Consider the following 27,625-nt stretch of genomic DNA (forward strand, 5'->3'; position numbering starts at 1 on the left):
ATATTACATTATAAACAGGACAGCTGTGGTGACTGTGTCAAACACAGCTGTTACTAAGTCTTTGCTGGAGTCCAGAGGCTTCTCCATGTGTCTTAAGCGTAATCTTCACTGAGAAGGGAACTCTGCAAATGCGAGGTAATTCTCCAACTCCAACTAATGGCAATGTGAAGCTGATCAACTTAAAACAAGGGAACATGGTTAAGTTTCGGCCTTACAGAGTCATTTGTTGGTTTTTGATTAAATCTTGAGGTGAAAAAGAAAACACTTTTGCGGTGCTACAATGTTACTTCAAACATTCTGATAGCATATTTAAACTGCGCCCTGACAACTGTGTTTAATGCACATTTAAGAATCAAAATAATAAATAAATATATAATCAATACAAATTCAACAAACAAAACACCACAGCAAGCAATCGAAAACAAACAAAAAGAATGTTCATTTAAAATAAAAAGAAGACTAATATTCAGATGGCACAATGAAGATGAAAACAATCTGTTTTATGGCAAATCTCAGACATGATGTGGAGGGTGTGTTTGTAATGGAAACCATGCGAGATGCACTTGTGTGTGGGCTCCTACTTGATATTCTTGAGCAGGGATGTGCGAGCGTTAACCACTGCTTTAAAGGCATCTTCACTGCCTGGGGCCACACACTTGTCCGGGTGCAACAGGACAGCCAACTTCCTGTATGCCTTGTTGACTTCCTCTCTGCAAGCAGAAAATGAGAAAAACCTATTAGTCTCAGTTTACACACATCAAACAGGCCTTTAAAATGCTGATATGGCAAACCACTGTGGTCCCACTAAAGAGGGGTCACCGTGAAGAATCAGCTAATGAAGACAGGCTTGGCCCCGTACAGGGCTTGTGATTGGCTGGGAATGAGAAATGATACAATACAAGCTCATGATTGGTTTCTCAGGGTGTTGGGGAAATCTCAAAGAGGCTGATTAAGCTGGAAGGAGAGAATTTAGGGAGGTAATTGGATTGAAGGCATTCTCTAATGATCTGACCCACATGATTAAACCAGCCAAGCTAACACACCAATCAAAAATACTGACATTATATAATTCAATGAGAAAGAACGGTATCAAATGGAATCACCTATTTGTTGCTTGCTTTTAAGCATCTGGCATTCGACTAAATATTCCAGAGAACAGGGGAGTAAATACTAACTTTGGTTTTCTAAATGGTTATTGAAGCAACATAAAACAAATGATGTCACTGGTGGGCATTGTGTATGTGTTAAACAAAGATGGGAACACACTAACTTATTAACATCAATTGACTCTTATAACTTCAGAGAGGTTAAGTGGGGTTTAAGAAAACAGAGCCAATTCAACATCCTAATCCAAATACAACGCCAACAGGGCTTGCACTAGTGATATCTGATATTTTTAAATGATTGCCTGAAAACGTTTCTATATTTGGCTGATTAGTGCTGCAATCTTGATTTTTGACAGCATAAAGTCTGGAGTACACAGTTATTACAAACAACACAGCTGTTTGTGGCTGGTTAAAAAAACTATAAAGAACAAAGTCCAGTGGTCCATATAATATAGCAAATCTAATTTTTCACCATTAAATAAATTTAGAATTTTAAATTATTTTTATATTACAAAAAATAAAGATATTATACAATAAATCAGTTGTATAACATTTCCAAACCATTGGTGTCAGGCATTAACAAAAATGCATTTGATACACTGCATCAGGCAAATTCATATATACACTACATACACTACTGTTTAAAAGTTTGGGGTCAGTAAGATTAAAAAAATAAATAAATGAATACTTTTATTTAGCAAGGATGCGTTAAATCAAATGTGACAGCAGAGACATTTATAATGCTAGAAAAGATGTAAAATAAGTGCTGCTCTTCTAAACATAATATTCACCAAAGAATAAATAAGTTTCTACATAAGTATTAAGAAGCACAACTGTTTTCAACATCAAAAATAGTAAGAAATGTTTCTTGAGCTTCAAAAAAAAGCATATTGGAATAATTTCTAAAGGATTATAATGGCTGCTTTGCCAACACAGGAATTGATTACATTTTAAAACATTATACAAGAAAAAAAAGCTATATTAAATTGTAATAATATTTCTCAATATTAATGTTTTTGACTATTTTTGATTAAATAAATGCAGCCTTAAGCATAAGAAGCCTCTTTCAAAAACATTTGGTAACATTTTATTTTAAGGTGTCCTTGTTATACATTTTACATGTATTATGCAATAATGCAAATTATGCATAATTACATGCAAGTAACCCTAAACCAAACCCTAATCCTAACCCTAATCATATAGTAAGTGCATGTAGTTAATTCATATTACTCAGTATTTAAATGTATTATTACACTGTAACAAGGACACCTTAAAATAAAGTGTAACTGAACATTTTAAAACATTTTAGTTCGTTAACCTGATGCTGTGCACCAGAGCCCATTATACAGAGCAATAGGCAATATCTAAATAGCCATTCATCCAGAGTATGATATATCTCATATTAGATAGGCTCAGCAGCACTAGCAGAGATATTTAGCATACAATTTACCTTGTGGCCCCAGGTTTAACCCCCAGCATATCCCAGCTGTCTTTGCTGCTGCGGATGCGTCGGATGGTGTCAGCCTGCTCTTTAGTAAAACCTACATTGACCTCTGGAGTGGGTCTTTTCCCTCCATTTTCACACATGTCAGTTATGGATGAGAAAAAGGCCTGTGGAGGTGGACACATAATAAATAAAGAACAGTCATTCTTTAAAAAACAGAACAGCAGGGTAGATGAAAAGAGCTGTATGTGAGTACATACCTGAAACATTTCATTGATGCCTTCACCACTCTGAGCAGAAGTTTCAAAGTAATGAAATCCTCTGCTCTCGGCCCAAAGTCTCCCCTCACTCTCATCCACAACCCGCCTTTTTGTCAGGTCAACCTTTATGGGTCAGAGACCACACTTTATAACAGTCTCTCACATATAAATCGGATATCATAATAAATATTTAAACACTTGTGGTACCTTGTTGGCACACACAATGAAGATGATGTTCTCCATGTTGGCCTGTGAGCCCATTTCCTGTTTCATCTCTGTGAGCCAGCTGTCCAGAGCATCAAAACTCTCCCTCAGACCAACATCATAGACTAGAATCACCCCCTGAGAGTCCTTATAAAACTCATTGCGGACCTGTAAAACACACAGCATCAGTTCCCTCCAACAACAGATTCTCATAGCCACCACAAGCCTGTGATCAATTTCAATGGACAAATACATGACAACAAGAAAAATGTTAAATGCTGATGCCATCAGGTTCTTCAGGGAGGACATTACATGGACAGAAACTCAATACTACCACTCTGTGGTTAGATAGATGTATGCATAGAGCAATAACGAAAACAATTCTCCACTACAAATGTTGTAATAAAAAGAGACAGAAAAATGAGAGAAATAATTACACATTATTTTAATATTACTTTTAAACACACACTTAATCAAGTGCATGATAAATCAAGCAATACCTCATAAAAGAAAGGGTGTCCAGCCATATCAAAAATGTTTACTTTGATCTCCCTGTCTCGAACTTGGACCCTGGAGATGGGGGGAAAAAACTATTTCATTTACAGTTCACAGTAATTGTGCTTTAATGGGCATAAGTGCATCAAAGAGCATGCACAAGTGCAACAATAACTAACCACTAATATTTACTATTTAGCATCATTGCAAAATGGTACACATTGTATTGATGAATAAATAACAATACAACTAAATGATCATTTTTAAGCCAGTAGAACAAGACAGGATACAAATAGCTGTTTATTATTTAAGAAAACAATGACAGAAACAATTTATTTGTCAACCCACACCACTTACTTGGTTACACCATAATCTATCCCAATAGTAGCAAGATACTTGGGCACAAACCGCTTCTCACAGTATCGTTTAATAATACAGCTCTGAAACAAACAGAAATATTATGAAATACTACACATGTACTACATATGTAACCTAGTATGCTACTATACCTATGCAGGATAACGAAAACAAAATCATACTGAATGAACAGAGCTCCTAAATGAAACAAAAACAGATTACTAGCAACGAATATATCATATTAACTACATAAAAATACATGTAATTATAAGGGAAAAGCAGTTACTTCCCAGAGACAAAATTGAGTAAACATCAAACTACTTATATGTTCAAACATATACGTTTAATTAACACATTATAAGAACCACCTGATCTCTTGTTTGATGGTTGTACGTTTCAAAACAGTCCATTCTTACCTTCCCCACCTCTGCATTTCCCAGACTAATGACCTTAACCCGCAACGACTTCTTGTTTTCTCGCCTCTTCTGAACATTCGTGTCCATATTGCACTTATTCCCAAACCACGTCCAAAGGAGGAGATGAGATATATCTAGATTTCACGTACGACTATGTCCGAGTCGGTCCGTGAACACAGAGAGTAGCAGCTGGCTATGTGGCTAACAGAGAGCCAGTGTGTCACGGAATATTATGGACAACATTTTTCCATAAACCGAAAGTACATTTCACGCATGTTTTTCCGCCCACAAAAACCGCATAACTGTTATAATTTAGAAGGTAGAATTATTTAAACTCGACATGCTAACGGGCTAGCTGCCCTAGCAACGACTATTTGCTTCCACGATTAAAAACGACAGATTCAACAAAGCTTTGTGCCACACATATAAAAATATAAACACGTGGTTTTAAAACAGCATTTTAAATGACATATTTCATTAAAAAAGTTAACGGCAATTATGAGAAATAAGCATAATCTGTATAATCAAAATATCAGGGTAAATTACAGCAAACGGATGAAGGTTTCTATGGCGACCGCAACCCTCATACACAGATTCGCCAGAGGGGAATCGTGAATGAATCATTACTTTGAATAGAATGAATCAGTTGAACCGGTTCACAAAACCTGATAGAACCATTCGGTCGTAAATAGGAGTGAATGCTTCTCGACTGAATCAAAAATTCTTCTTAACATAATGTGTCGAGAAAAGATGAGTAAACTGATTACGAGAAATTGAAGAAAAATGAACCGAAAATGTGACATATGGAGCGAAAAGTAAGTTAGGCTACTTTTAAAGCTGAATTTGTGTGTTTACGAATTGATGGTATGGTCGTTTGATCAATAGGCTACGAGTTGTTTTTAATATCGCGTTTTATTAAATGGTTCAAAACATGTTAGTGTTTAATATATGTGCAAACTGGGACACATTAAACACACTTAATAAAACAAGCATTAACAAGAATATGTGGTTATATATTGTTTTAAAGTGATTCAGTGTTCTTTAAAACGATTTGTTCAGAAGAACCGATGCGCGAGTCAATTCATACTACAGTTTAAAAATATCTGTAAAATTGACAGTTGAATTAATGTCCTAAAATAAGATCTAAAGGCAACAAGAGGGACATAAAAAGCTGCTGGAACTCTATAAAAAGTTCCTGAGCCAAGTGAGTGAATAAAGGATGGAGAGAGAGAGAGAGAGCAACAAACCAATAGGCATGGAGGGAGGTAGGGAGGCAGTCATTAACATAACCTATAGTGAATGAAAGTTAACAAGTCTAAAACTAGTAGTCCGGGACTCCCATGCGTTCCAAAAAGGATTCAGATATAGAATAGGTTCGATTATTTGGAGTATATATTTTTCTCTTTTATAGTTAGCGAGAAGATGCCACTTCCAAGTTTTCCAAAATTTTCAGGTCTCCCAGATTTGCCAAGTCCAAGACGGCTACTCTTGGATTGCAGTACTCTGCTGGACCATCAGGTTGGAGGTGGTAAGCACAATCTTTTCACTTTATATTTCTGTTTTTGTTGTTTTTCCATGCTGTTGTTTTCATTTATAGCACATGAGCACTTTATTTACATTTGATGTTTTGAAATAGCCTGATTCTGAATTTGAATCATGAATTTTTGATCTAAGAAAGAATGCTCGAATAACATTTAGCAACTGCAAAAAATAGTAAATAGTTTTTGGTAATATGCTGCTATAATTCAACCACCTTTATGTTTTCATGAATAATTCACAGTTTTGTGTCTAAAGCTGGAACACAGTCAGATTAACACTGAGCCATTTCACATGCCATGGATCAGACGCTAGAGCTTCTCCCATCAGCCCAGGGTAGAAAACACACAGTATACTACATTGTAGACATAGATGTTTTTTTTAAATAAGGATTTATTAATATAATTTAATTTTGTTAAAAATAGTATAACAAAAAAGTCCAAAATTAGATGCATTAGAATTTCATTAATAGACAAAGTGGAATTTTTTTCTTGTGATGTACACAACTTTCCTTTTTCCCTTTTAAATCAAATGTAATATTAAAGTCTCTAAACAAAATTAATCTTTTATTAGACTCATAGATATCATGCATGTTTTATTCATTATAAAAACAGTGAAAAAAAGCAACAAAAAATAACAGGCGACAATCAAATACCCCTAGAGAGAGTGGATAAGGGGAGGCGGGGTTCTTGTTGATTGACGCATGGCTGCACCAATTGATTCCTTCCCTCTCTCATCCTGTGTCTGCACCCTCTCCATCGCTCTAACCCCCCCTCATTGTTGAATGGTCAGGAGGTGTGTGAATGTGTTCATCTGTGCAGGAGTGTGTGTGAGTGTGTATTCGTGTGCGTGCACCTGTGTTTTAAAGCAGCATTGTTCCTGATAGAGGGAAAGCTGTACCGCGCTGTTTGGAAAATCCAAGGTCATTGGAGCCCAGTCACATGCACCGTAGGAGAGCCTGCATGTGTGATTGAGCGTCTGCGAGAGCGCGTGTGTGTGTGTGTCTCTCTCTCTGGCTATGTGACAGAGAAAGAGGCTTCAGGCAAAGAACAGAGAATTTCATCAGGTTTTCCATCAATGTACGGTAAGGGCGATTGTGTGAGTGCATGATTATGTTTAGATATGGTAATTCCCTGCTTGTGTTTAGGAAGGAAAGATTTAAGTGCATCTCAGGAGATTATGGGCAATAACAGCAGAATGATGCTGAAGCAACAGATTGCATGCAGTATTGCAGCTTTGCTGTATTTATTGTCCATATTTCATCATCTTTCATCTTTCATTTCAGGCATCACCGATTTAGCTTCATCCACACTACTTTGCACCAAACACACACACCACTAAAACCCACAGATCTACTGCAGCATTCAGTTATTTACTCTAACTGTACATTTGCATGTGCACATATTATATTTCCTGCTGTATTCATATTATTTTCTCTGGCCAGCATGCATGGTTGAGGATGTTTCAAGCAAGCTGCAGGCAGTCAGGCTGCGACTTTGATTTCTCACAGCGTGGATAATTTCAAGATGTGCGACTGGTTTTAGTGCTTCAAAACCAGATCGATTACATTTTAACAGCCTGAGTTTTTTTCAGACAGATTTCTCCATTCATGCCAAGAAAAACAGCTTTTTGAGAGAATATAGAATTAAGTCAGTTACGTATGCTGATTGATTATGCTACGCATTTTATACTTAAAGAGGTCAAAAGATTAGTTAAGCAGCAATGACATCATGTAAATATTTTTATGGTTGACTAGAATAACAAAACCTGTTAATTTGGCTTTTTATATAATTTTTATTATATATTTTTAGATTTTTTTTATTAAAATATATTATCTGATATTTGATAAATGAACTCTTTTTTTCTGTGATTCGTGCTGCAATGGAATCCTTAAAAAAATACCTATCATGGTTTCCACAACAACTGCTTTCAACATTGCTAATAATAGGAAATGTTTCCTAAGAACCAAATCAGCATATTAGAATGATTTTTAAGGGATCATGTGACACTGAAGACTGGAGTAATGATGCTGAAAATTCAACTTTGCCATCACAGAAACAAATTACATTTTAAAATATATTAAAATGGACAACAGTTATTTAAAATTGTAATAATATTTCAGAGTATTATCTTTTTACTGTATTTGTGAGCAAATAAATGCAGCCTTAAGGTCATTGCACACAGAGTCCAAAATTTTCGCACATTAAAAAATAAATATGACCTCATGTTGTGTCAATCACATTTACACACTGCCTCTGAAACTTTCGTCCGTCATAAAAACAATTTAGATCAGGTTTGATTTTCTGCGTTTTCGCATCCGTAGCAAGCATTTTGATAGGATGACGAATAAGGGAAAAACGCATGGGAAAATCTCAGACTCAGTGTGCAAGGACCAAAAGAGATTTTAGAAACATTTAAAAAAAATCTTACCAACCCCTTAACTTTAGATGACTAGTATATACAATGTTCTGTGTATCCAAGTTTAAATTATATTTTGAATCCCAGATTTTCAATATATTTTCAGACATTTGGACCTCACTGTGTGTTATTTAGATTAACATTTTGACCACAACTGCCAACTATTTTGAGGCATAATATGTAATGTTTTAATAGCAACACTAAAACACTTTAACTATGCCTTAAAGCTCCTTCTAAAAGGCACAACATTATTCTCATACGGAGTCCTATGCAAATAATAGTTTTAGATTAACTAGATGCTGATGGAAGTAGAGCTGTGGGTGACAAGGTTAAAGAAGTAAATGAATAGATTGCATTGTTCGGCCTAGCCTGAAGTTCCCTCTCTGTATTTCTGCTTTTTCCCCTGTGACACTTCCATATGAGAGTGAGTGTCTTTGATATTGTGTCCTGTTTTGGGCAATCTGAAGGGATATGGCATCTGTGATGGCTGATGTGCTAAATATAGCTGTCATTTCAAGAAGCTCCAACAATTCAGGGGAACCGTATTTAGAATGACTGCGTCATGACGAGAGAGACAGTGTCCGGAGTCTGCGTTTTGTGTTTCGGAAAGATTGATTTTCCATACTGTAGCCGCCACAACATGGAGTTTGATTCATTCACATGCATAGGGAGTTGTGTGTTATGTAATATCTTTAGTAGCCCTTAACATAGCCCTATTAAAGCTGGATGTCTTCAGATTGGAGAATATCGTGTCAGCCATAGTAGCACATCCGAGCAAGACTAGTTCTTCATTATGATATGATCTTGTTTGTCACTGTGCCAGCTTTATCCTTTGTTTTGCAGTGCATGCAGATTTCAGATGTGCGTGTAGAGTTGTTCCTGGCAACAAAGTATGTACTTCTCTAGTGATGATGCTACACTCCTGACTTAAATGATTTAGTTGTTTGTGCTTTTTTGAACGGAACATTTTACATTTATTTATTAACATTCTCATTAAGTGTACAACATTCAGATAGTTAAAATACTAAAAGGCTAAACGCAGATATTTTGGCCCCTGGGCTCAGTCAGTGTCAGTAGATTGTGCCAGGTGAATGATAGAGGCGAGTACACAACCATCAGAGAATTATGAGGGTTGTAAACCAGAGGGAACTGTGCAGGTTATATTTACCACCCTGTCCGAGAAACAGAATGCCAAAGCGCTTGCGTGTTATAAATGTAGCTAATACAGTACTAGTAAAGCAGTTCCTGTAGCTTTTGTATGGAACTCGGATTTATGAACTTAATATTTACCTCTTGCTTTACTTCTGATTATGTTGAAGGGACTGTCAGGGTTTTTTTCTTTGGCTTCTGCTTCGGTTGCTTTAGGCATAGAGGTGCCACGCTGAGGTGTCAAAACACTAGCAGGTGGGCCAATGTGTGACTCACACTCCAGCTCTTCCCCCGTCCATCCAATCACATGTAATTGCCAATGATGAGTCAATAAACCTACGTTGACCTTGTGTTGCATCTGAGCTTTGTAGACTAATCTCACTGATAGGTAGTTTAATATCTATCCTTCTGTACACACTATTTTGCTCATGTTGGTCATATTGAGTGTGATAGATCCTTAATATTTGTTGAATAGAATGAAAAGCCTGTGTCGCTTTTGTGTGGGTGGTTGAGCGCTGCTGTCTGATCGCTCCACCTGCTCTGGTTTGTTTACTTTCCTCCATGACGAAGCTCTTTGGTTGAAGCTCACTATGGTAATGGTGTAAACAGCCTGGTCCTTCCCAGGGGTCCTGCCAAGGTGCTGCTTCTGACTCATCCACCCAGAAGGGGGTTTGTGTGCATCTGAAAAACCATGTTTGTGGAATTTTAATTAGGTAGTTGACAAGCAACATGGATATGCACCGTTTTTATTCAGCATCAGTATTTCAGGTTAAGAAAAGTGCATATTTTAGATTCAGTGACTGTTCAGTTTCAACTATTTTAAATCACACTTTATCAGGGAGCAAGGAACGAGGAGTACTTTAAAACACAGTCTTTAATAGTCCACGCACGTAGGAGACACAGGAACACATGAAAAGACGTTCAGAACTGACAAACACTAACTGAATGGACAAGACCTAAATACACAGGACAATCAGGGAGGAACGAGACACACCTGGAGTCAAATTAACACAATCAACATGAGGGAAAAACTGGGTCACAGGGAACACATGGGGAGCAAACGCACACCAAACAGTCCACAATCCTGACACCTGCAGGTTGCTTAAATAAAAAAAAAAGTAAATTTTTAAAAGAACATATATTACATATTCTTATAATAACATATATACATATGTAGCCTTGTTCAGTAAATATGAACTCATTAAAAACACGTATAGTTAAAAAAAAAAGTTATTTAAAATGGATAGAGTATATTGGAGTATATTACACTGCTATAGTTAAGGTTATCTCAGTGTTGCTGTTATTAAAACAGATAAAACTATTGAAAATCATATTCAGTCATTGAAATTAAGCTGAAATAAAATTTAAATATTAGATGAAAAACTTAAAAATGTTGCCTTGGTAATTAAATAAAATAAATAAAAATAAATTAATACTAAACATAAATAATAATAAATCAAAATGAAAAAAAAAAACATAAAATGACTAAAACTTCAATTTAAATTGAATTGTAAACTGAAAATGTAAAAAATAGAAGCTCATTCAAAATATTGTATATAGGATATATTGTATAATATTATAATAGTATAAAATAATACTAAAATAACAATGATTAAACTATATTATACTACGGGGCCGTTGAATGCTTGAATCTGATTGGCTGACGAACGTTCTGAGGTGTGCAATTATTTTCAGGGAAACGCACGGCGAACGTAGTTCCAGGCAGCTTTCTTGACTGCATTACAGTTCCATATCACTTCGCATCGTTGTCAGCGCTGCCCTGACGATTTTATCAGTTAGCCTAGTGTAGCAACTTAAAGGCTACACATGACATTTCTCACTAGCGAGGTAATAACAGCGCTGCATCTTAAAGCAGACTTACAGTTTAGAGACGGTGCTTCAGAACACTGTTGAGGGACACACAGAGGTAGCCTAATTCATACAAGCTCTCTCTCTCTCTCTCTCTCTCTGTTTCGCTTTCTCTGTGTCTCTGTCTCTCTCGCTCTCTTTCTAATAACTTCATTATTAACTGCATTAGTCTGCTATCAACGGCTCAAGCCTCCATTGCCAGCTTTAAAATTACGTTTTGGAACTAGCAAAAGAGTCGTTGGATGAGATGCGGAAGAAATAATCCTACTCACAATAGCGATTTAAGTAGAAAAACCGGACGAAAAAATAAAAAATAGAAAAAATTATTTTTCTAATAATTCAACGGCCCGTCGTCAATTATTCCTTACTTAATCAGTGCTGAAAAAACTGTTGTTCATTGATGGTTCATATTACCTAATGCAGTAATGCATATTACCAATCTTATTTTAAAATTAAAATATTATTAGTCTGAAGAAATCATCAAATTATTGACAATTGAAAAATGATCCTTTTTACCTATTTTCCCCAATGAGATTTACAATGTGTCCCTTTATATGGCTGTATAAGCCTTTTATGGGCTTTCAAGTGCTGGTTTAAAACCAAAACAATTCTAAATGCTTTCAACAGATTCTTTTCAAATCCATTTAACTGGCACACCAAGCTGCAAACGTTTGCTAAATACAGATTAATGCCTTTCCCCTGAATCGACTGTCTTCACTTACTAGATTACAGCACACAGGTCTAATTCATTTAATGTGTCGATGCAATAAATAAACCTCACGTTGAGTATAATTACAAAGACTCTTAATCAATACTGCCCTACATCCCGGAGATGAGGTAAACAAAGGAGTCTGGAGAGATAACCTTCCAAAATTCCTTTTACCTCACGTGTATTATTTCTGTCCTTGTGAGCTCAGTTATTATGTTAGAGTCTTCTTTTATATTACTGCCGCTCTATTTCACTTTCTCCTATTGTTTCAGGTGTTTGTGGATGCTGTGGGGCCCTGAGACCCCGCTATAAGAGGCTGGTGGATAACATCTTTCCTGAGGACCCTGAGGTAAGGTCAGATGAAATAAAAATTGAGCCAGAGAAAGGGATGCTTCACTATGTTTCTAGTGGTTATCAGTCATCAGTGATCGATGCAGTGATGTAGACATAGGCTTTCAATGGTGACATTCATTAGTTTTAGAGCCTGATTTAACAGAAATGTTGTCTGTTTCAGGGATTTTCATACTGGGGTTTGGAAAATATGAGAAAATAAAAATAATTTACAATAGGTTTTTTAAAATTAAGAAATATGTTTTGTTTTTTGTTTTTTTGGTTAATTTTAACGTACATATTTTCCATCTTTAGAAATTACTTCTTTATTTACGTTTAATCTTTACTTTAACTACTTGAACATATGAATTTAACTTTGAAATATATAAATATATTTATATTCTTTCTGGGTAGAGAAAAGTTTAAAATGTTTTTATGGTTCATTTTTCTTCTTATGTTCTTCTCTAATAGGCCTCTTTTTAATGTTCTCTTGCTCTCTGTCTGTCTGCCCGTCTTGTCTTTTTGTGTAAAGGATGGTTTGGTGAAAGCTAACATGGAGAAGCTTACTTTTTATGCCTTGTCTGCTCCGGAGAAACTAGACCGTATCGGTGCCTACCTGTCAGAGAGACTATCCAGAGATGTCGCCCGGCATAGATATGGGTATAAACAAAAACTGGAAGAAAATGAAGTGATTGTTTCTGTCTGGCTCTGTGATTTATACCTGCTATAATAATCTGTGATCATCACTGGGCAGTATCATGTTTGTGTGTCTCACAGGTATGTTTGTATTGCTATGGAGGCATTGGACCAGCTGCTGATGGCCTGTCACTGTCAGAGTATAAACCTTTTTGTGGAAAGTTTCCTTACTATGGTGCGCAAGCTGCTGGAGGCAGACAAACCCAATTTACAGATCCTGGGCACTAACTCTGTGAGTGAAATTTACTGCCTTTACTCTCTAGTGAAATTCACTTACAGCCCCTATTGATGTAGTTACAGATTTAGAATGCCATGTGGAAATAAATCGAGCCTGAGTTGGGCGTCTCTGCAGTACAGAGGGAGATGTAGCTGCTGCATCAACACCATGGGTTCAGGTGTCAGTCTTGCAGTGATCTTGGAGGATTAGACCAGAATTAAGAAATTTCAAAAGCTCAATCCACTTGATTATACAGAGTGCAAAGCTGTAACATTTTGGCTTCACCTCAATCAAGCACATCCAAACTATATTAAATATAAAGCCCTCCTTGCCAATCAAATGCCAATCAGAAAAAAAATAAAATAAATAAATATATATATATATATATATATATATATATATATTAATTTAAGTGTATTTTATGTATTAAATGTGTATGTAAATATATTTTATTCCTGTGATGACAAAGCTGAATTTTCAGTTTTCTCTAGTCTTAAAATAAAATGTATCGTCAGCAAGGATGCATTAAATAGAACAAAAGTGATGTTTCAAAAGATTTCTATTTAAATTAAATACTGTTATTTTGAACTTTCTATATATATTTTGATTATACATTAAACCACCAAAGTAAGCTTATATCTAATCTGACCATCGGGTAATCATTAAATTAGAAAACTATTTAAAACTGTAATTTAAAAAATATATTTATATAACATTTATATTAAAATTTGTTTAAAAATCCCTTATAAAGATTAGCCTACAGCTACACAGGCAGCACTTTTTTATCTTATCAATAATACAATAGTACTTAATACTAGAATTACGATATTTTGCATGTTTTATTAACATTTATTGTATATTTAAAATCTATCATAAACATTTTTATGTGTTTTGCTTTTTTATTAGTTCTGTATTTAAATGTTGCATGTCAGATCTTCCCATTTACCTGAATTATACAGGCCCTCTTCATTCAGTATAGACCCATTCCAGCTAATGTTATTTCATTTTACATGACAACCTTTCAAAACAAAGATGAATTTATCCTCTATAGTAATGTGAAACCTCAGCATGGTCCCTGAAAGCTTTCCACTGACTAGCCCAACTCACATGCTTATGGGAATATAGAGAGTTTTCAACTTCAAAACCGCTCACATCTGATGCTTCTGAAATATAAGAGCTTAAAGATTAAAAAGAGATTACTTTCACAGATAGAGGCCAGATGGGGCAGGGCTTAAAGCGTGGTGCCCACAAATGCTTAAAGCTGTGCGAATGTTTAGTTTTCATCTGAGTTTAACAGCGTCGGTACTCTGTAGGTTTTGTGTTAGTGTGGTATTTAGTGTGGTCAGTAGTAACACACTGGATAACCGCTGCTAATCTCAAATCCTCAGATATCCTAATCAGGAAGATCCTAATCTGTTGTACTGTAATGTACATTAACCACATAAATACAGATTAGCATACTTTACAGCAGTGGTTCTCAACTGCTTTTGCTCCAGGACTACACTGGACCTCAAGTGCTGATTCAACACAAAACATTAAACGGCATAGGCCCATCAATGTGCAAATTTGCATAATCAAGCTTCTGCCATATTGGTTGTTTGTCCTCTAAATGCCACTTGAATTCAATAGTTTCATGTTCTTAGCAGCAAATAATTCATCAAACAAAACATGTTATGGCAAAAACCATTTAGGTATTTTTGCATTGAAGCATCGTTTTGTCCCCCTCCAGACACGTGTTTGGTCACAACCCACCAGTAGAGAACCACTGACTTGCAATTTCGGTTGTTGTATTATGAAGCAAATCACCGTATTTAGTCCATAGAGGATGTGATACAATGTAAAACAAACAAACAAAAAAATATTATGTACATACTTGTTGGTGCATTGTAATTACAATACTTGCATTTAATTAACATTTGAAATTACAATTTTAACTTTACACCCAACTGTAACCCAACCCTTAGCTAACCATACCTCAAACTCTGAAGCCCATTAGCAGTAAATGTAGGAATGTTTCAGAACAACTTGTAGTTTTACAAGAAATTCATAATCTTATGGTAGTACACTGTAAGTGGTTTCAAATTAAAATAATTTGTTACCCCACTGCCTTAAAATTTTAGACACTGCCCTAAGTTTTCACTTAGTACAACTTAACATTTCAAGTTGACGAAACTTATTTGAGTTGACTAAACTTAAAAGTTTAAATCCGCCGGGTAACAAATTATTTTAAATTGACTCAACATTTTTTTTTTTTAACAGTGTACATATTAGTGAAGGCCACCTAATATAAAGTGTGATCAAACTATCTCCATTTTTCTGCTCTTTCTCTTTAAGTTTGTGAAGTTTGCGAACATAGAAGAGGACACAGCATCATACCATCGTAGCTACGATTTCTTTGTGTCACGCTTCAGTGAAATGTGCCATTCCAGTTACGAGGATCCAGATATTCGCACAAAGTGAGCACCTCTTTCCAGTATTTGAAACAGGGGACAATTTTCACACCAGTGTTGAAAATCTAGTTTCGCCTTGTTTTTTTGGATTATACAGTTTTAAGCATAATCAGTCACACTGTATTTTAATAAGGTCCGGTTCTCACTATTAACTAACAATTAACTATGTTTTTTCCTCAATAAACTCCCAATTACCGCTTATTAATAGTTAGTAAGGTAGTTGTTAGGTTTAAGTATGGGGTAGGATATGGCCATGCAGAATAAGGCATTAATATGTGCTTTATAAGTACTAATAAACAGCTCATATGTTAATGACAGGCATGCTAAGAAGCAACTAGTTCGTGATCGTGAGAACTGGTCCCTATGCTAAAGTGTTACCGGATAATCTTATACAAATTTGTCAGGTGTACATAAGATAAATGAAACGGGTAAGATTTCTGTAATAGTACTAATAAACTGAATGTTTTAATTACACAATAACCAGGTTTATATATTTATCATCAAAACATCCTATTTGTTTTAATCTCATTTGAACTAATTGAATATTACTTTCTCAACTGCAAGCCATGTTTAATCATGTGCACACTTTTAAACAAAATAAATGTAACTGTTTTTACAATGAACAGGTATATGGCAATTATAAACAATTTGAATAAATGTATTTTGAGAATATGGATGAAGTAAAATAAGATGCTATAGATAATAATAAATCATGCCATGATTTTTTTAATGCCGAAATCTTAGCTGGTTCTTAACCATTTCATGTATGCTTTACTGACAAATATATGCATCACATTAAGTTTATTAGTTTATGTTAAAAATGTGCAATCCAAATGGATGGAAAGTATATATGCAATTCAAAGACAAAAATCTTATATTTACATTTTTATGTGTCTGACTTGTCTTGAAATGTCATTGTGCTTTTTAAGACAACATATGTGCAACATTTATGTGGAAAGTTATAAAGCATTAAGAACTTTGTGGTTGTTTAATTTCTTAAACATAAAATAAATATAAGTAATAATACAAGTAAAATTTATATTACAAATAATAATAATGTTGTATATAATAATGTTCTTGTGTAATGAATTAAACAGTTTTATCCATAATTATGACTTACTGCGAACACTAAGGCTTTGTAGAAATAGAGCAAGAGTGATATTCAAAAAGGAATTGCACAAGTATGTGCACGAGTGTGTGTGTGGGGGGGATTCTAACTCAGATACTGATACAATTTAATATTTTCTGCTCAGGGATTGAGTAGAAAAAGATTAGAAATGATATATTCTGCTTTTGATATAAAAGGAAACATTTTTTCCTTTATGATTTAATAATTCATACATCAGGGGATGAACTGCACCATGCAGTGCACATTAATAAAAATAGCTATATATATATATATATATAATCCACATGTCTCATAAATGTGACTGAAGTCTCTTTGGGTTGTGTGTGTAAGGATTCGTATGGCAGGGATCAGGGGTCTTCAGGGGGTGGTGAGGAAAACTGTCAATGATGAACTGCAGGCAAATATTTGGGACCCTCAACACATGGACAAAATTGTGCCGTCACTCTTGTTCAACCTCCAACAGGAAGAAGGCATAGAGAGGTCTGAAACACACTTACACGCTCGCATACACACAGTCACACATGAAGAGACATGGACACTTTTAGTCTAATGGAAGTGTGAATTTTCCTTCAGAGAAACAGTGTATTGCTAATAGCTTTTAGCCAGTCTGTGTGATTAAGCTAATGAACTCCTAATCGAATGCTAATGAAAACTGTGTGATATAACAGTAGACTGACTACAACTGAGGTGTCAGACTCTCAAGTGTAATAAGAAAGTCATTTATTCTAGAAGCTGCTGTACTTGGCTGTAAACCTAATAAACCCAAAGCCCTGAGGGGCAGAGGCAGACGACGAAATCTGAATTGAACCGTGCGATGAACTCAGAACCATAAAACTCTTCACATCTTCACCTCCGGGGAAATAACTAACCACAAGTAACAGTACTGCCAACAATCAGCCTATTGATCAGCCCTAGTTTATGTTTGTTTTCTGTTTTTGATTAATATTGATAGGTCTCCTTCCCCAGAGACAGAGAAGGAGAAGGAGAGTCCAGTGGAGCTGACAGAGAGATGCTTTCGAGAGCTGCTAGGACGAGCGGCCTACGGCAACATCAAGAATGCTGTGAAACCAGTGCTTATGTGAGTGTTTATCAAACACAAGAGGGCAGCACAGAGACACATTTCTTTTCGGTTCATTTTATCCAAATAGTTATATGGGACATGTATATTTTAACAATTAATTAACAATTGTTGTTTTTTTAATTTTCATTATTTATTTCATTTTAATGAATAAGGGGCATACACTACCATTTCAAACGTTGGAGTCAGTAAGATTTTTAAAGAAATGAAAAAGATTTTAAATTGTAATAATATTTCTCTATATTACTTTTTTTTTTTCTTAGCAACTTCAAACGTTTGTGGAGGGTGTAAACAGAATAATGACATGGATTTAAGTCATTGTGGAATGTCAAGAAGAGGGTTTTTTATTCTCACAAATGATGCCCCTAGTAAAAAGTAATATATTTAAAATCTTATTTATTTCATACTAAGTAGAGTTAAAACCTGTTAACATATTTACTGACATATCGCTCGAAACTTACTTAAACATATATATATAATTAAACATTATTTGGAGTACTACTTGTGCACAATGCGCATTTCTTAATATTAAGTCTAAAATGTGTTTTAATGTCACTGTTGATGAGGATTGTATGATCTTTGAATAATATCTTCAAATGCAAGATATTTACAGTGTGTCAAAGGTATACTTGCAATAGTTCCACTTTAGCACAGTCAAACATACGTCAGTATAGCTTTAATTGGACTTCAACACTACTTTCGCACAATTAAAGTAAATTAAGTACAAAGTTAGTTGTTCCAATTTAGCAGACTTTAAGTATACTAAAAGTACAATTGCTGGGTATTTTTAAGTACATAAATATGTAAATGTATTTGTAGTATACTTAGCATGAAATAAATGTTTTTCAAATACATTTTAGTATATTTATTTTTCACTAGGGGCAGTATAGAAATGTAGCATTGGAAAGGGAATGAAGAAAAGAAATTAAACAAATTGTCCTCATTGTTAGCCTAAAATATCTACACAGTAAAAGGAACTAAAGTATCTGTTGCACCAGTGTATTTTTTGACGTACTTTGTCTGCTGTTTCCTGCTCTAGTTCTGTTTGCTGAAGCAAATCATTAATTCACTTGTATATTTCCAGGCACCTTGATAACCATTCACTCTGGGAGGGCAAAACATTTGCAGTGCGCTGTTTCAGAATCATTATGTACTCCATTCAGGTAGATACAAACATTTGTGCTGAAATTTGATTAAAAAAGTATCTGTTTTAGATATTTCTATTTTTGCATTATTCAAATTTGATACCTATTTTATCTAAATGATCTTATAAGCTCAACAATTACAGTTAAAAATCTCATAATGTATTCATATTTCTTATTGACTTTACATCATTACATTTCTTTGTTTTTATTGTTAAAAAGATTGAATGAAATTATAATTCGACATGCGTTTGTGTTACTGTAATATTAACTCATCCGTGGTTCCTTTGACAGTCCCAACATTCACATCTGGTGATTCAGCAGTTGTTGGGCCACTTGGATGCCAACAGCAAGAATTCAGCCCGAGTGCGTGCTGGGATAGTGGAGGTGATCTCAGAGGCAGCTGTCATAGAGGCCAGTGGATCCATAGGTACCAAACTGTCTTTATACCACTAGAGGGAGCAATAAAACCATCTCGTTAGACAAGCACTTTATAGGATTTATTTCTGAAAACACTTATTAATTTCTTATTTCAGATGAAAAGTGATATACACACTGCTTATTTCAGATGTATCAAATGTTTATATGTTTGACAAATAATTTGATTTTGTACAGTAGAACTCATACGCATCGACAATGTTCCTTAAAGGCATAGTTCACCCAAAAAACGTAACTCTGTCATTAATTACACCCTCATGTCATCAAGACATTTGTTCATCTTTGGAACAAGATATTTTTGTTGAAATCTGGGAGCTTTCTGACCCTGCATAGACAATAATTCAACCACACATTCAAGGCCCAGAAAGGTCGTAAGGACAGTCCATGTGGCATCAGCGGTTCAACTGTAATTTTATGAAGCTGCGAGAATGCTTTTTGTTGACACGGAAATGAAGAAATTGTTGAATAAAGTCATTAATTTAGTTTTCTTTGTGCACAAAATGTATTCTCATAGCTTCATAACATTATGGTTGAACCACTGATGTCACATGGACTATTTTAACAATGTCCTTAATACCTTTCTGGGCCTTGAATGTTTCAGTTGCGTTGCTGTCAATGGAGCATCAGAAAGCTCTCGGATTTCATCAAAAATATCTTAATTTGTGTTCCGAAGATGAACGAAGGTCTTGTGGGTTTGACACGAGGGTGAGCAATTAATGACAGAATTTTCATTTTTGGGGGAACTAACCCTTTAATTTTGTTTTGGCTCTGTGTTGTACCTCTTCACAGGGCCCACAGTACTGGAAGTGTTTAATACTCTACTGAAGCAGCTCAGACTCAGTGTGGACTACGAGCTTACAGGACCCAACGACTCTTTTGCAAACATGGGCTCCAAGGTCATTAAAGTACACGAGGAGAGACAACTCCAAGAAGCTGTCATCAAAACTATTGGTGGGTGAACAATGAATGTTTGTGAGTGAATCCAGCAGTCATGGCAGTGAAATATTTTTGTAAAATGACCGTGGCTAAACTGTATAATTGGCTTGGCTCAGACAAGTAAATTTCTACATAGCTGTGCTGAGTTTCATATCAACCCACATTTTCACTATTTAAAATTATAACAGAATTTTATCTCAGTATTTAAATCTTTAGATAGATAGATAGATAGAGACTGTGCATGATACCTTACTTATCTCTCTTTGTTTGCAGGCTCATTTGCAAACACACTGCCCACCTACCAACGCTCAGAAGTCATGCTGTTCATCATTGGTAAAATTCCTGTGCCAGGCATGTATCCAGCTCTGGGGTCGGCCAACACCGGGTAAGACAGGGTTACGACCTAGACTTTATCAATTAGACATGTTTACGATGTATTTTCTGCTGGCCCAAGATGAAATGCAAATTAAACGCTAGTGTTTAATAAGATAAATGCTAGCGTAGCAAGAATATTGTATTTTGTCAATAAGTGTCTGTTTCTGGTTTCAGGGTTGAGGGCAGCAGGATGATCCAGATTATGCTGCTAAAGTCTCTGCTGCAGGTGAGCTGGTTTGTGTCAGTCAGGATCTCATGCTGTGCCATGCGGGGACCATTTACTCCCCCTGTAGTTTCATGATATCCACAGTTGCTGACGCAGTCTAAACTGTCTGATGGTCTTGTGTGCCTTTAAACGTCAGTCTCTTCGTTTCTCCTTTTAGGTAACAGCAGGATTCCAGTCTACAAACATTTTGACGACACTTCCCACCTCATTCCTGGACCCGCTCTTGTCCTTCACTCTGATGGAGGATGCGGAGATCCGTCTACTTGTTCTTGACATCCTCATCAGCATCATTGATCGCCATGACAACCGGCCCAAATTCTCCCCTGTCAGGTTGGGACGCAGTGACACACTCGGAAAAACTCTAGCAATCTACAATTTAGCTTTTAATAAATGATTCATGCTATGAAATATAGAATGAACATTTTGTTCTTGTAGTGTAGTGCATCTCAAAATTATTAAAAGTTTTATTTAGCATATTTTTAAAGAAAGCTTAAGGATATGTAACCATGCATGATCAATTAGATAACTAAATACTCAATTACTTATTTATAGCTCATTTTGACCCTTACAAAATATTAATATTTTGTATAAAAACGTTATAAAAAAGTATATACTTTTTTGTTATACTGTTTAGGTGGGTTAATTTAGTCATAATAAAAAATATTTTTGACTGAATAAATGATGTTACCATATTTAACTAATTTTAAGGTTACACTGAAAAATGGTAGAAACTGATAGTAAATTTCACAGTTATAAAGAAATGCACAATAATGTTGAACATTTTGAAACCTGAAATAGTATTAATAATCTTCAAAAAATATTTTTACAGTGTACCTCACATTTACATTTACCTCTGTATTGTAATGCATGAAGTACTGGTTAAAATGTGGCCAAATGGCCCTTACAAATAGTTAATACATACCATGGTAGCTTTTGATTAGTTTGATTAGTGGATTTTTTACTCTTATTACACACTATGAATTGCTCTTATTATATATGTTTTAAAAATTGATATTATTTAATTGCACAAAGTATTTTGCTACAGTAGGTCCTAGAGATTTACCTGAAAAACATTTTACAGTGCATTTTTCTATTGTTTTCAACAGAATTATCTCAGATATCTCAGTACTGATGTTGAAAGTAGACAAGTGCTCAAGGCAGGATAACCTGTTCATGAAGAAACACAGCCAGAGGCTGTACCGCCACATTTACCTGGCCTTCAAAGAGGAGAGCAGCGTCCAGCGGCACTTTGAGTCTCTTTATACGCTGCTGGGGTTGATCTGTGTGGAGCTGGCCAATGAGGAGGTGGTGGTGGACCTGATCCGACTGGCTTTGGCATTACAGGTGTTTCTCTCACCTCTGTGATTTGTACATGACTTTGGGGCTGAATAAATATGTCAGCGTAATGTTATATGTTAATTAATATAAATTTTAAAAGCCGACATAAGTCAACTTTTACTTCAGCATCTCTTTACATTATGCCGAAGTATGTGTCTGACAGACAAGTCATAAAAGTGTCTATCAATACAATAACAGTACAATAATAGTTCTCACCCTTCATTTCCCCTGATGCGTCCTTTTTCTCAGGACCTGGCCTTGACTGAAGAGGCTCTTTCTGTATACAACCGCTGTGCCATCCACGCTCTGTCAGCTGCGTACCTGAACGTCATCAGTCAGCTGACCACTGTGCCCACCTTCTGCCAACACATCCATGAGGTGAGAGCTATCTATCTATCTATCTATCTATCTATCTATCTATCTATCTATCTATCTATCTATCTATCTATCTATCTATCTATCTATCTATCTATCTATCTATCTATCTATCTATCTATCTGTTTCTGCCCACAGGTGATTGAGTCAAGAAAGAAACTTGTTCCTTTCCTGCTGCCAGAGGATGTTTTTTTTGAGAGCTCAAAGTAAGCAACACTTCTATAGACTGTTCAAAATACCATAATGTTCTTCTCACCGTTATGAGAGACACAGCTTTTATGCCAAACAAACCAACAGAAACATGTAGTTCTCAGTTCTTACAAATGTATGTACTGAGTTGAGAACATACTGTACAGTTTTTACTCACTTCAATGTCTTTCGGTTCTCTATAAGATCATTTTCAGCTGTGATGTGCTGAGCAAATTGTTATTAAAGGCATTAAACCCACAAAACATTCAGAGATCTCTTATGCATCTGGTTTCTACTACCACAGAAAATCGCACCCACATAAAGCTGAAGAATAGCTTTAGCCTCTTTCTCTTTCAGGATCCCAGAGAAGCTGGAGAAGGTGGAGGGAGAGGTGCTGTTTGTGCAGGCTAAGATAGCAGAGATGCTGGGCGGCAGCGGATATAACACAGAGAGACTGGCCACTCCATACATCCCACAGATCACAGGTCTGAACCTCAGCCTGAGCTTTAAATACACTGAAACAGGATGTTCTGTCATATTTTTGCCTTTCTTGATACAGTGTGTGTCATCATGAGACACATATAGTGAGGGCATTTTGCATTTAAATGTTATAGTACAGCTGAGCTTTTTTCTGCAATTCTCATAAAACAGTACAGTAAAGTATTATTGTAACTAACGCAGATGAAGACAGACTGTCTAAGAGGAAGAGTATTGGAGACACCGTCTCCCTGCAGTTAGAGATGGAGTCTAGAAACAGTCCAGAGAAAGAGCAGGTAAAACATCCTCATCTTCATTACACTGTTTGTGTGTGTGTGTGTGTGTGTGTGTGTGCATGTTTATGTGGTTTATGAGGACACAAATTTGTATAATAACATGGGTATGACAGAGGTATTACAATATGAAGGTGGTTTATGAGGACACTGCCTATGTCCCCGTAATTCAAAAGGCTTAAAAAATAAAAAAAATAAATGGTGTTTTTTTGAAAATCTAAAAATGCACAAAGTCTCCTGTGAGGGCTAAGTTTAGGTGTAGGGTTGGTGTAGGGCAATAGCACACACAGTTTGTTCAGTATAAAAACATTACGCCTATGGAGAGTCCCCATAAACCACAAAAACCAACATGTGTGTGTGTGTGTGTGTGTGTGTGTGTGTTTTAACCTATGTTCTGTAACTTTACAGAGATCCACAGCAGAGCAGATAACGTTTGAAACTCTTAAACAAGCCATTGGTAAGTCTTGCAAAAATATTCTTAAAAACTCTTAGGCAGCACAACTGTTTTCAACACTGATAATAAAAAGAAATGTTTCTTGAGCAGCAAATCAGCAAATGAGAATGAGTTCTGAAGGATCATGTGACATTGAAGACTGGCGTAATGGCTGCCGGAAAAATAGATTTGCCATCACAAGAATACATTTTTAAAGTAAAAACATTTAAATATACAGTGCCCTCCAAAAGTATTTACTGTTCCAATACTTATGGAGGGCACTGTATTAAAATTGAAAGCAGTTATTGCTGTTTTTACTGTATTTTGATCAAATAAATGGATGACTATGTAAGCATGAGACGTTTAAAATCATTTAAAAAAACATCATTTTAAAACATAAAAAAAACTGCCAACCCCAAATTTACGTTAGTGTCATTTTATACATTGTTTTATATTATTATTTATATTATAGTACTGCTGCAGAACTGTTGCTCTGATTAATGATCTCTATAAAATATGATTTTAAATCATCGTTATTCAGTAATTAAAAATGGCTGGTATGGTACAAAAAATGTATTAGTTGTAATATCTCTAAATTTAATTTAAATGAAAAATTGAAAAGAGTTTTTAGACATTTTCTATGCTGGATTTTGTCAGTCAGCACAGAATCACCTGTATTTGTGTGTTTGTTCAGTAGACAGCGTGAATGTGGAGGAGCTGGAGAAAGAGCGCAGAAGGCAGGTGGTGGAGAGGTTTCAGACCGCCCCGTTTGAGGAGATAGCAGCCCACTGCGGGGCCAGGGTGAGTCCAATGCCTAGCAAGCGTACACACTCTAATTTTATCATCAAAAAACACAAACACAGCTCTTTTTAATATGTATGAACTCTTCGCCTGTACTGTTTCTCTCTAGGCTTCCCTGTTGCAGAGTAAACTCAACAAAATCTTTGAAATCACAATCAGGTACATAATATAAAACTGTTTTCTATAACATTTTATTTGTTTGTAAGCATGAATATATTATGTAACAATCCTATAAAAATACAGAGTGGGAAATCACTACAGTTGGAAAAAGGCTGCATTGTCTGTCTCATGTGACTGACACTTCCATCTCTTTTTCTCTCTCTCTGGTGGATAGGCCTCCACCGAGTCCGTCTGGCTCTGTCGGGAATGGTCACGGCCGGAGCCGCTCCATACCAGTCTATGAAATGAAGTTTCCAGACCTCTGTGTATACTGAGAGACCCTGGAGCCCTAGTCACCACATATAGCTGTTTTCATCGCACTATTACCACTACTTCTCAATGTCCAGGTGTAACTCTGTTTCTTCTAAACTGTGTTCGCTAGTGTAATATCAGACTTTAGATAAGTATTACGGCTTTTCCCTGAAGTCTATTTATGCCAACAAAGACAAACCAAGAGAATATACCATATGTTGGTTAAATATGCACTTAGTCTAGACGAAAAAGGACAGAATTTATCGACAAATGATCGTATCTTGTCTGAGAGCGTAGCATAATGAGGTTTTCACGTTTAGGCTACTGTGTAAGTGTGTACAGTCTGTTGAGATTGGTTTTCTTGTACAACTAAAGAGTAAAGCTGCCTTAAATTTTGTATCTTAAGTTTAAGAACATTTGTCCAAGAATGTCCCAAATGTGTTTTTTTTTTTTTCAATGTGTGGGTATGGACAGTTTAGCTAAATACAAGCTTTGTTTGCATGTTTAAATCGTCTCTACATGCTGCAATAACAGTTATATTTAAAGCAATAACTATTGAATTTAAAAGTAAAAACTCTTGGGTAGAAGCTGAAGAAAAAATACAGCAAATACAAGTTTCTAGTTCAACTCAATGCAGTATTCCAGTCAGAACTGATGGCTTAATGATGTTGTGAATAAGAAAGTGAATGTGTTACATTCACATAAAGTCAGACCTGTATCATTATTCATTATAGTCTTATTGATGCAGTTTCATACGTGAAGGGTTTTCATTTGCGTAATGTTTGTTTGATTGCTTAAATTGTTTTGTTTTTTCTTTCTGAACCAGAGTGAATTAATGTCATCATTAGCAAAATTTCACAGGCAGAAAAAATCTGTGTCACGATGTATAAAGCACAGTTCACACAGAAATCACTTTCAAACCAAGCAGATTTATGTGAATTTGCGTAACTAATTTGAACCCATTGCGAAATCTGCTTGGGGGAAATCTTTTGCCCTAATGTGAAATTCCAGATTGTGTGTATTCCTATTGAAATTATTGTATTTCGCTATATTCTCTTTAAAACCAAGCGTTCTGTTGGTTTTGGATTCCTGTTGAGATAACGGCATTTTGCCCACAGAATTAAAAGGTAAAAGCTAGAAATGTAAAAACCCTACCCTAAAAAGGTAAAACCCCCCCTTTAGTGTCTAAAGGGATCGGTTATATACCTTTTTTACCACAATTTGTGTTTCATTTCATACTTGTACAGTAACAAGTCCTTTGTTTTACTTAAACTTGTAAATAATTTCAGGTTTACGTCAAGATTTTGTTGTCCTGGATTTGAACGCGGCACTTTAAAGCTCACTGTGTAAATGTGGTGTATGCTGAAAAATATGCTTCATGTTGTGTGAAATTTCATCTTGATGTGTTCTTGTCTAAAATTTTATGATGTGTTATCTGTTGTCATGTCATATTGTTCCGGTTCTGCATTAAAACATGGACGTTTACCATGTTTTTCTGTCTTAAACCACATGGGCTTTCCTTTTGTTGTTTGTTTTTTTAGTTTATGGAGTAATTTTTCAAGTTGTGGTATTTTATTTTATTCGTCTTTGGTGATACCTTGAGTTTATTTGCAATCATAAAAGAAATGGGTTTTATCTTCTCTGTCAATATGGCTATGATGGAACATTTTAGACTGCTTGCATGTATGAAATATCCAAGTTTAGTCTTTCCTTGTCAGCTGCTGCATGCACTGGGTGTTTTGTCTGTGCTTTTACCATTTTTTTCATTTAAGTGAGATCATTACAAATTACAACACTGTGGACAGTAATCAGTCAACTTAGTTCCTGTTATGTGTTTAGATACTGTCACTGTAAATGGATGAGACTTCAGAACTGTGTTCTGTGAATGTTTGCCTTTGAAATCATTAAGTGATGTACATATGTGTTGTGAATAATAATAATAATAATATCAATTAAAGACTAATTTTATGAATTCAAAGTCTGACCTGTGTTTATAGCTTTATTAGCAACTGCACACACGTCTGAATGATTCTGATGTGTGCTTGTTTCTCAGAAATGAACCATTTTGTTCTTTTCTGCTTGAAACAATCGTTTTATGTCACTTTTTCAGAATTTACAGTATAATACATTTCAATAAATAATCTAAAATGCTGTTTCTTCAACCTCTAAAACAATATTTAATCACCACAGCATTTCTATGTACAGAATTTATTGTTGAATACAATGTGAATAAACTCTAAGCGTCAAGAATTAAGTGCTACTGGTAACACCACCCACCCTCTTTTTGTTGACTATGCATGATAAGTTTGCTGGGAAGAAAGTAAAGTT

The 27,625-nt window shown here is 35.5% G+C and overlaps 2 protein-coding genes across 4 annotated transcripts; one reads left to right on the forward strand and one right to left on the reverse strand.

The window, feature by feature from the left end:
* Nucleotides 1-419: 419 nt before the first annotated feature.
* LOC306850500 (dnaJ homolog subfamily C member 27) lies at nt 420-4,666 on the reverse strand. Its single transcript, XM_079386159.1, has 7 exons — nt 4,283-4,666; nt 3,867-3,949; nt 3,515-3,584; nt 3,018-3,182; nt 2,811-2,933; nt 2,557-2,717; nt 420-710 (listed from the first exon to the last, which is right to left on the reverse strand). Exons 1-7 carry the CDS (start codon nt 4,367-4,369, stop codon nt 578-580), a joined length of 822 nt encoding a protein of 273 aa, XP_079242285.1. The 5' UTR covers nt 4,370-4,666; the 3' UTR covers nt 420-577.
* Nucleotides 4,667-4,867: 201 nt separating this feature from the next.
* LOC306850392 (protein EFR3 homolog B-like) lies at nt 4,868-27,280 on the forward strand (the record flags this gene model as incomplete). 3 transcript variants are annotated; one of them, XM_079386011.1, is made up of 23 exons in its annotated part: nt 4,868-5,097; nt 5,736-5,810; nt 12,236-12,312; nt 12,826-12,953; nt 13,071-13,221; nt 15,541-15,662; nt 17,116-17,265; nt 17,738-17,863; nt 18,948-19,026; nt 19,300-19,435; nt 20,233-20,394; nt 20,653-20,764; nt 20,929-20,980; nt 21,138-21,310; nt 22,087-22,324; nt 22,568-22,696; nt 22,832-22,899; nt 23,240-23,367; nt 23,564-23,655; nt 24,061-24,109; nt 24,783-24,886; nt 24,996-25,045; nt 25,221-27,278. In XM_079386011.1, the coding sequence occupies 20 exons, from the start codon at nt 12,847-12,849 to the stop codon at nt 25,318-25,320; spliced, it is 2,328 nt and encodes a 775-aa protein (XP_079242137.1). In that variant the 3' UTR covers nt 25,321-27,278. The 3 variants fall into 3 exon arrangements, with proteins under 3 accessions (XP_079242137.1, XP_079242135.1, XP_079242136.1); XM_079386009.1 differs by lacking the exon at nt 4,868-5,097 and having other exon boundaries at nt 5,705-5,810; nt 24,780-24,886; XM_079386010.1 differs by lacking the exons at nt 4,868-5,097; nt 5,736-5,810 and adding an exon at nt 6,630-6,902 and having other exon boundaries at nt 25,221-27,280.
* Nucleotides 27,281-27,625: the final 345 nt, after the last annotated feature.

This window comes from Barbus barbus, assembly GCF_936440315.1.
Source record: "Barbus barbus genome assembly, chromosome: 30".
Lineage (NCBI taxonomy): Eukaryota > Metazoa > Chordata > Actinopteri > Cypriniformes > Cyprinidae > Barbus > Barbus barbus.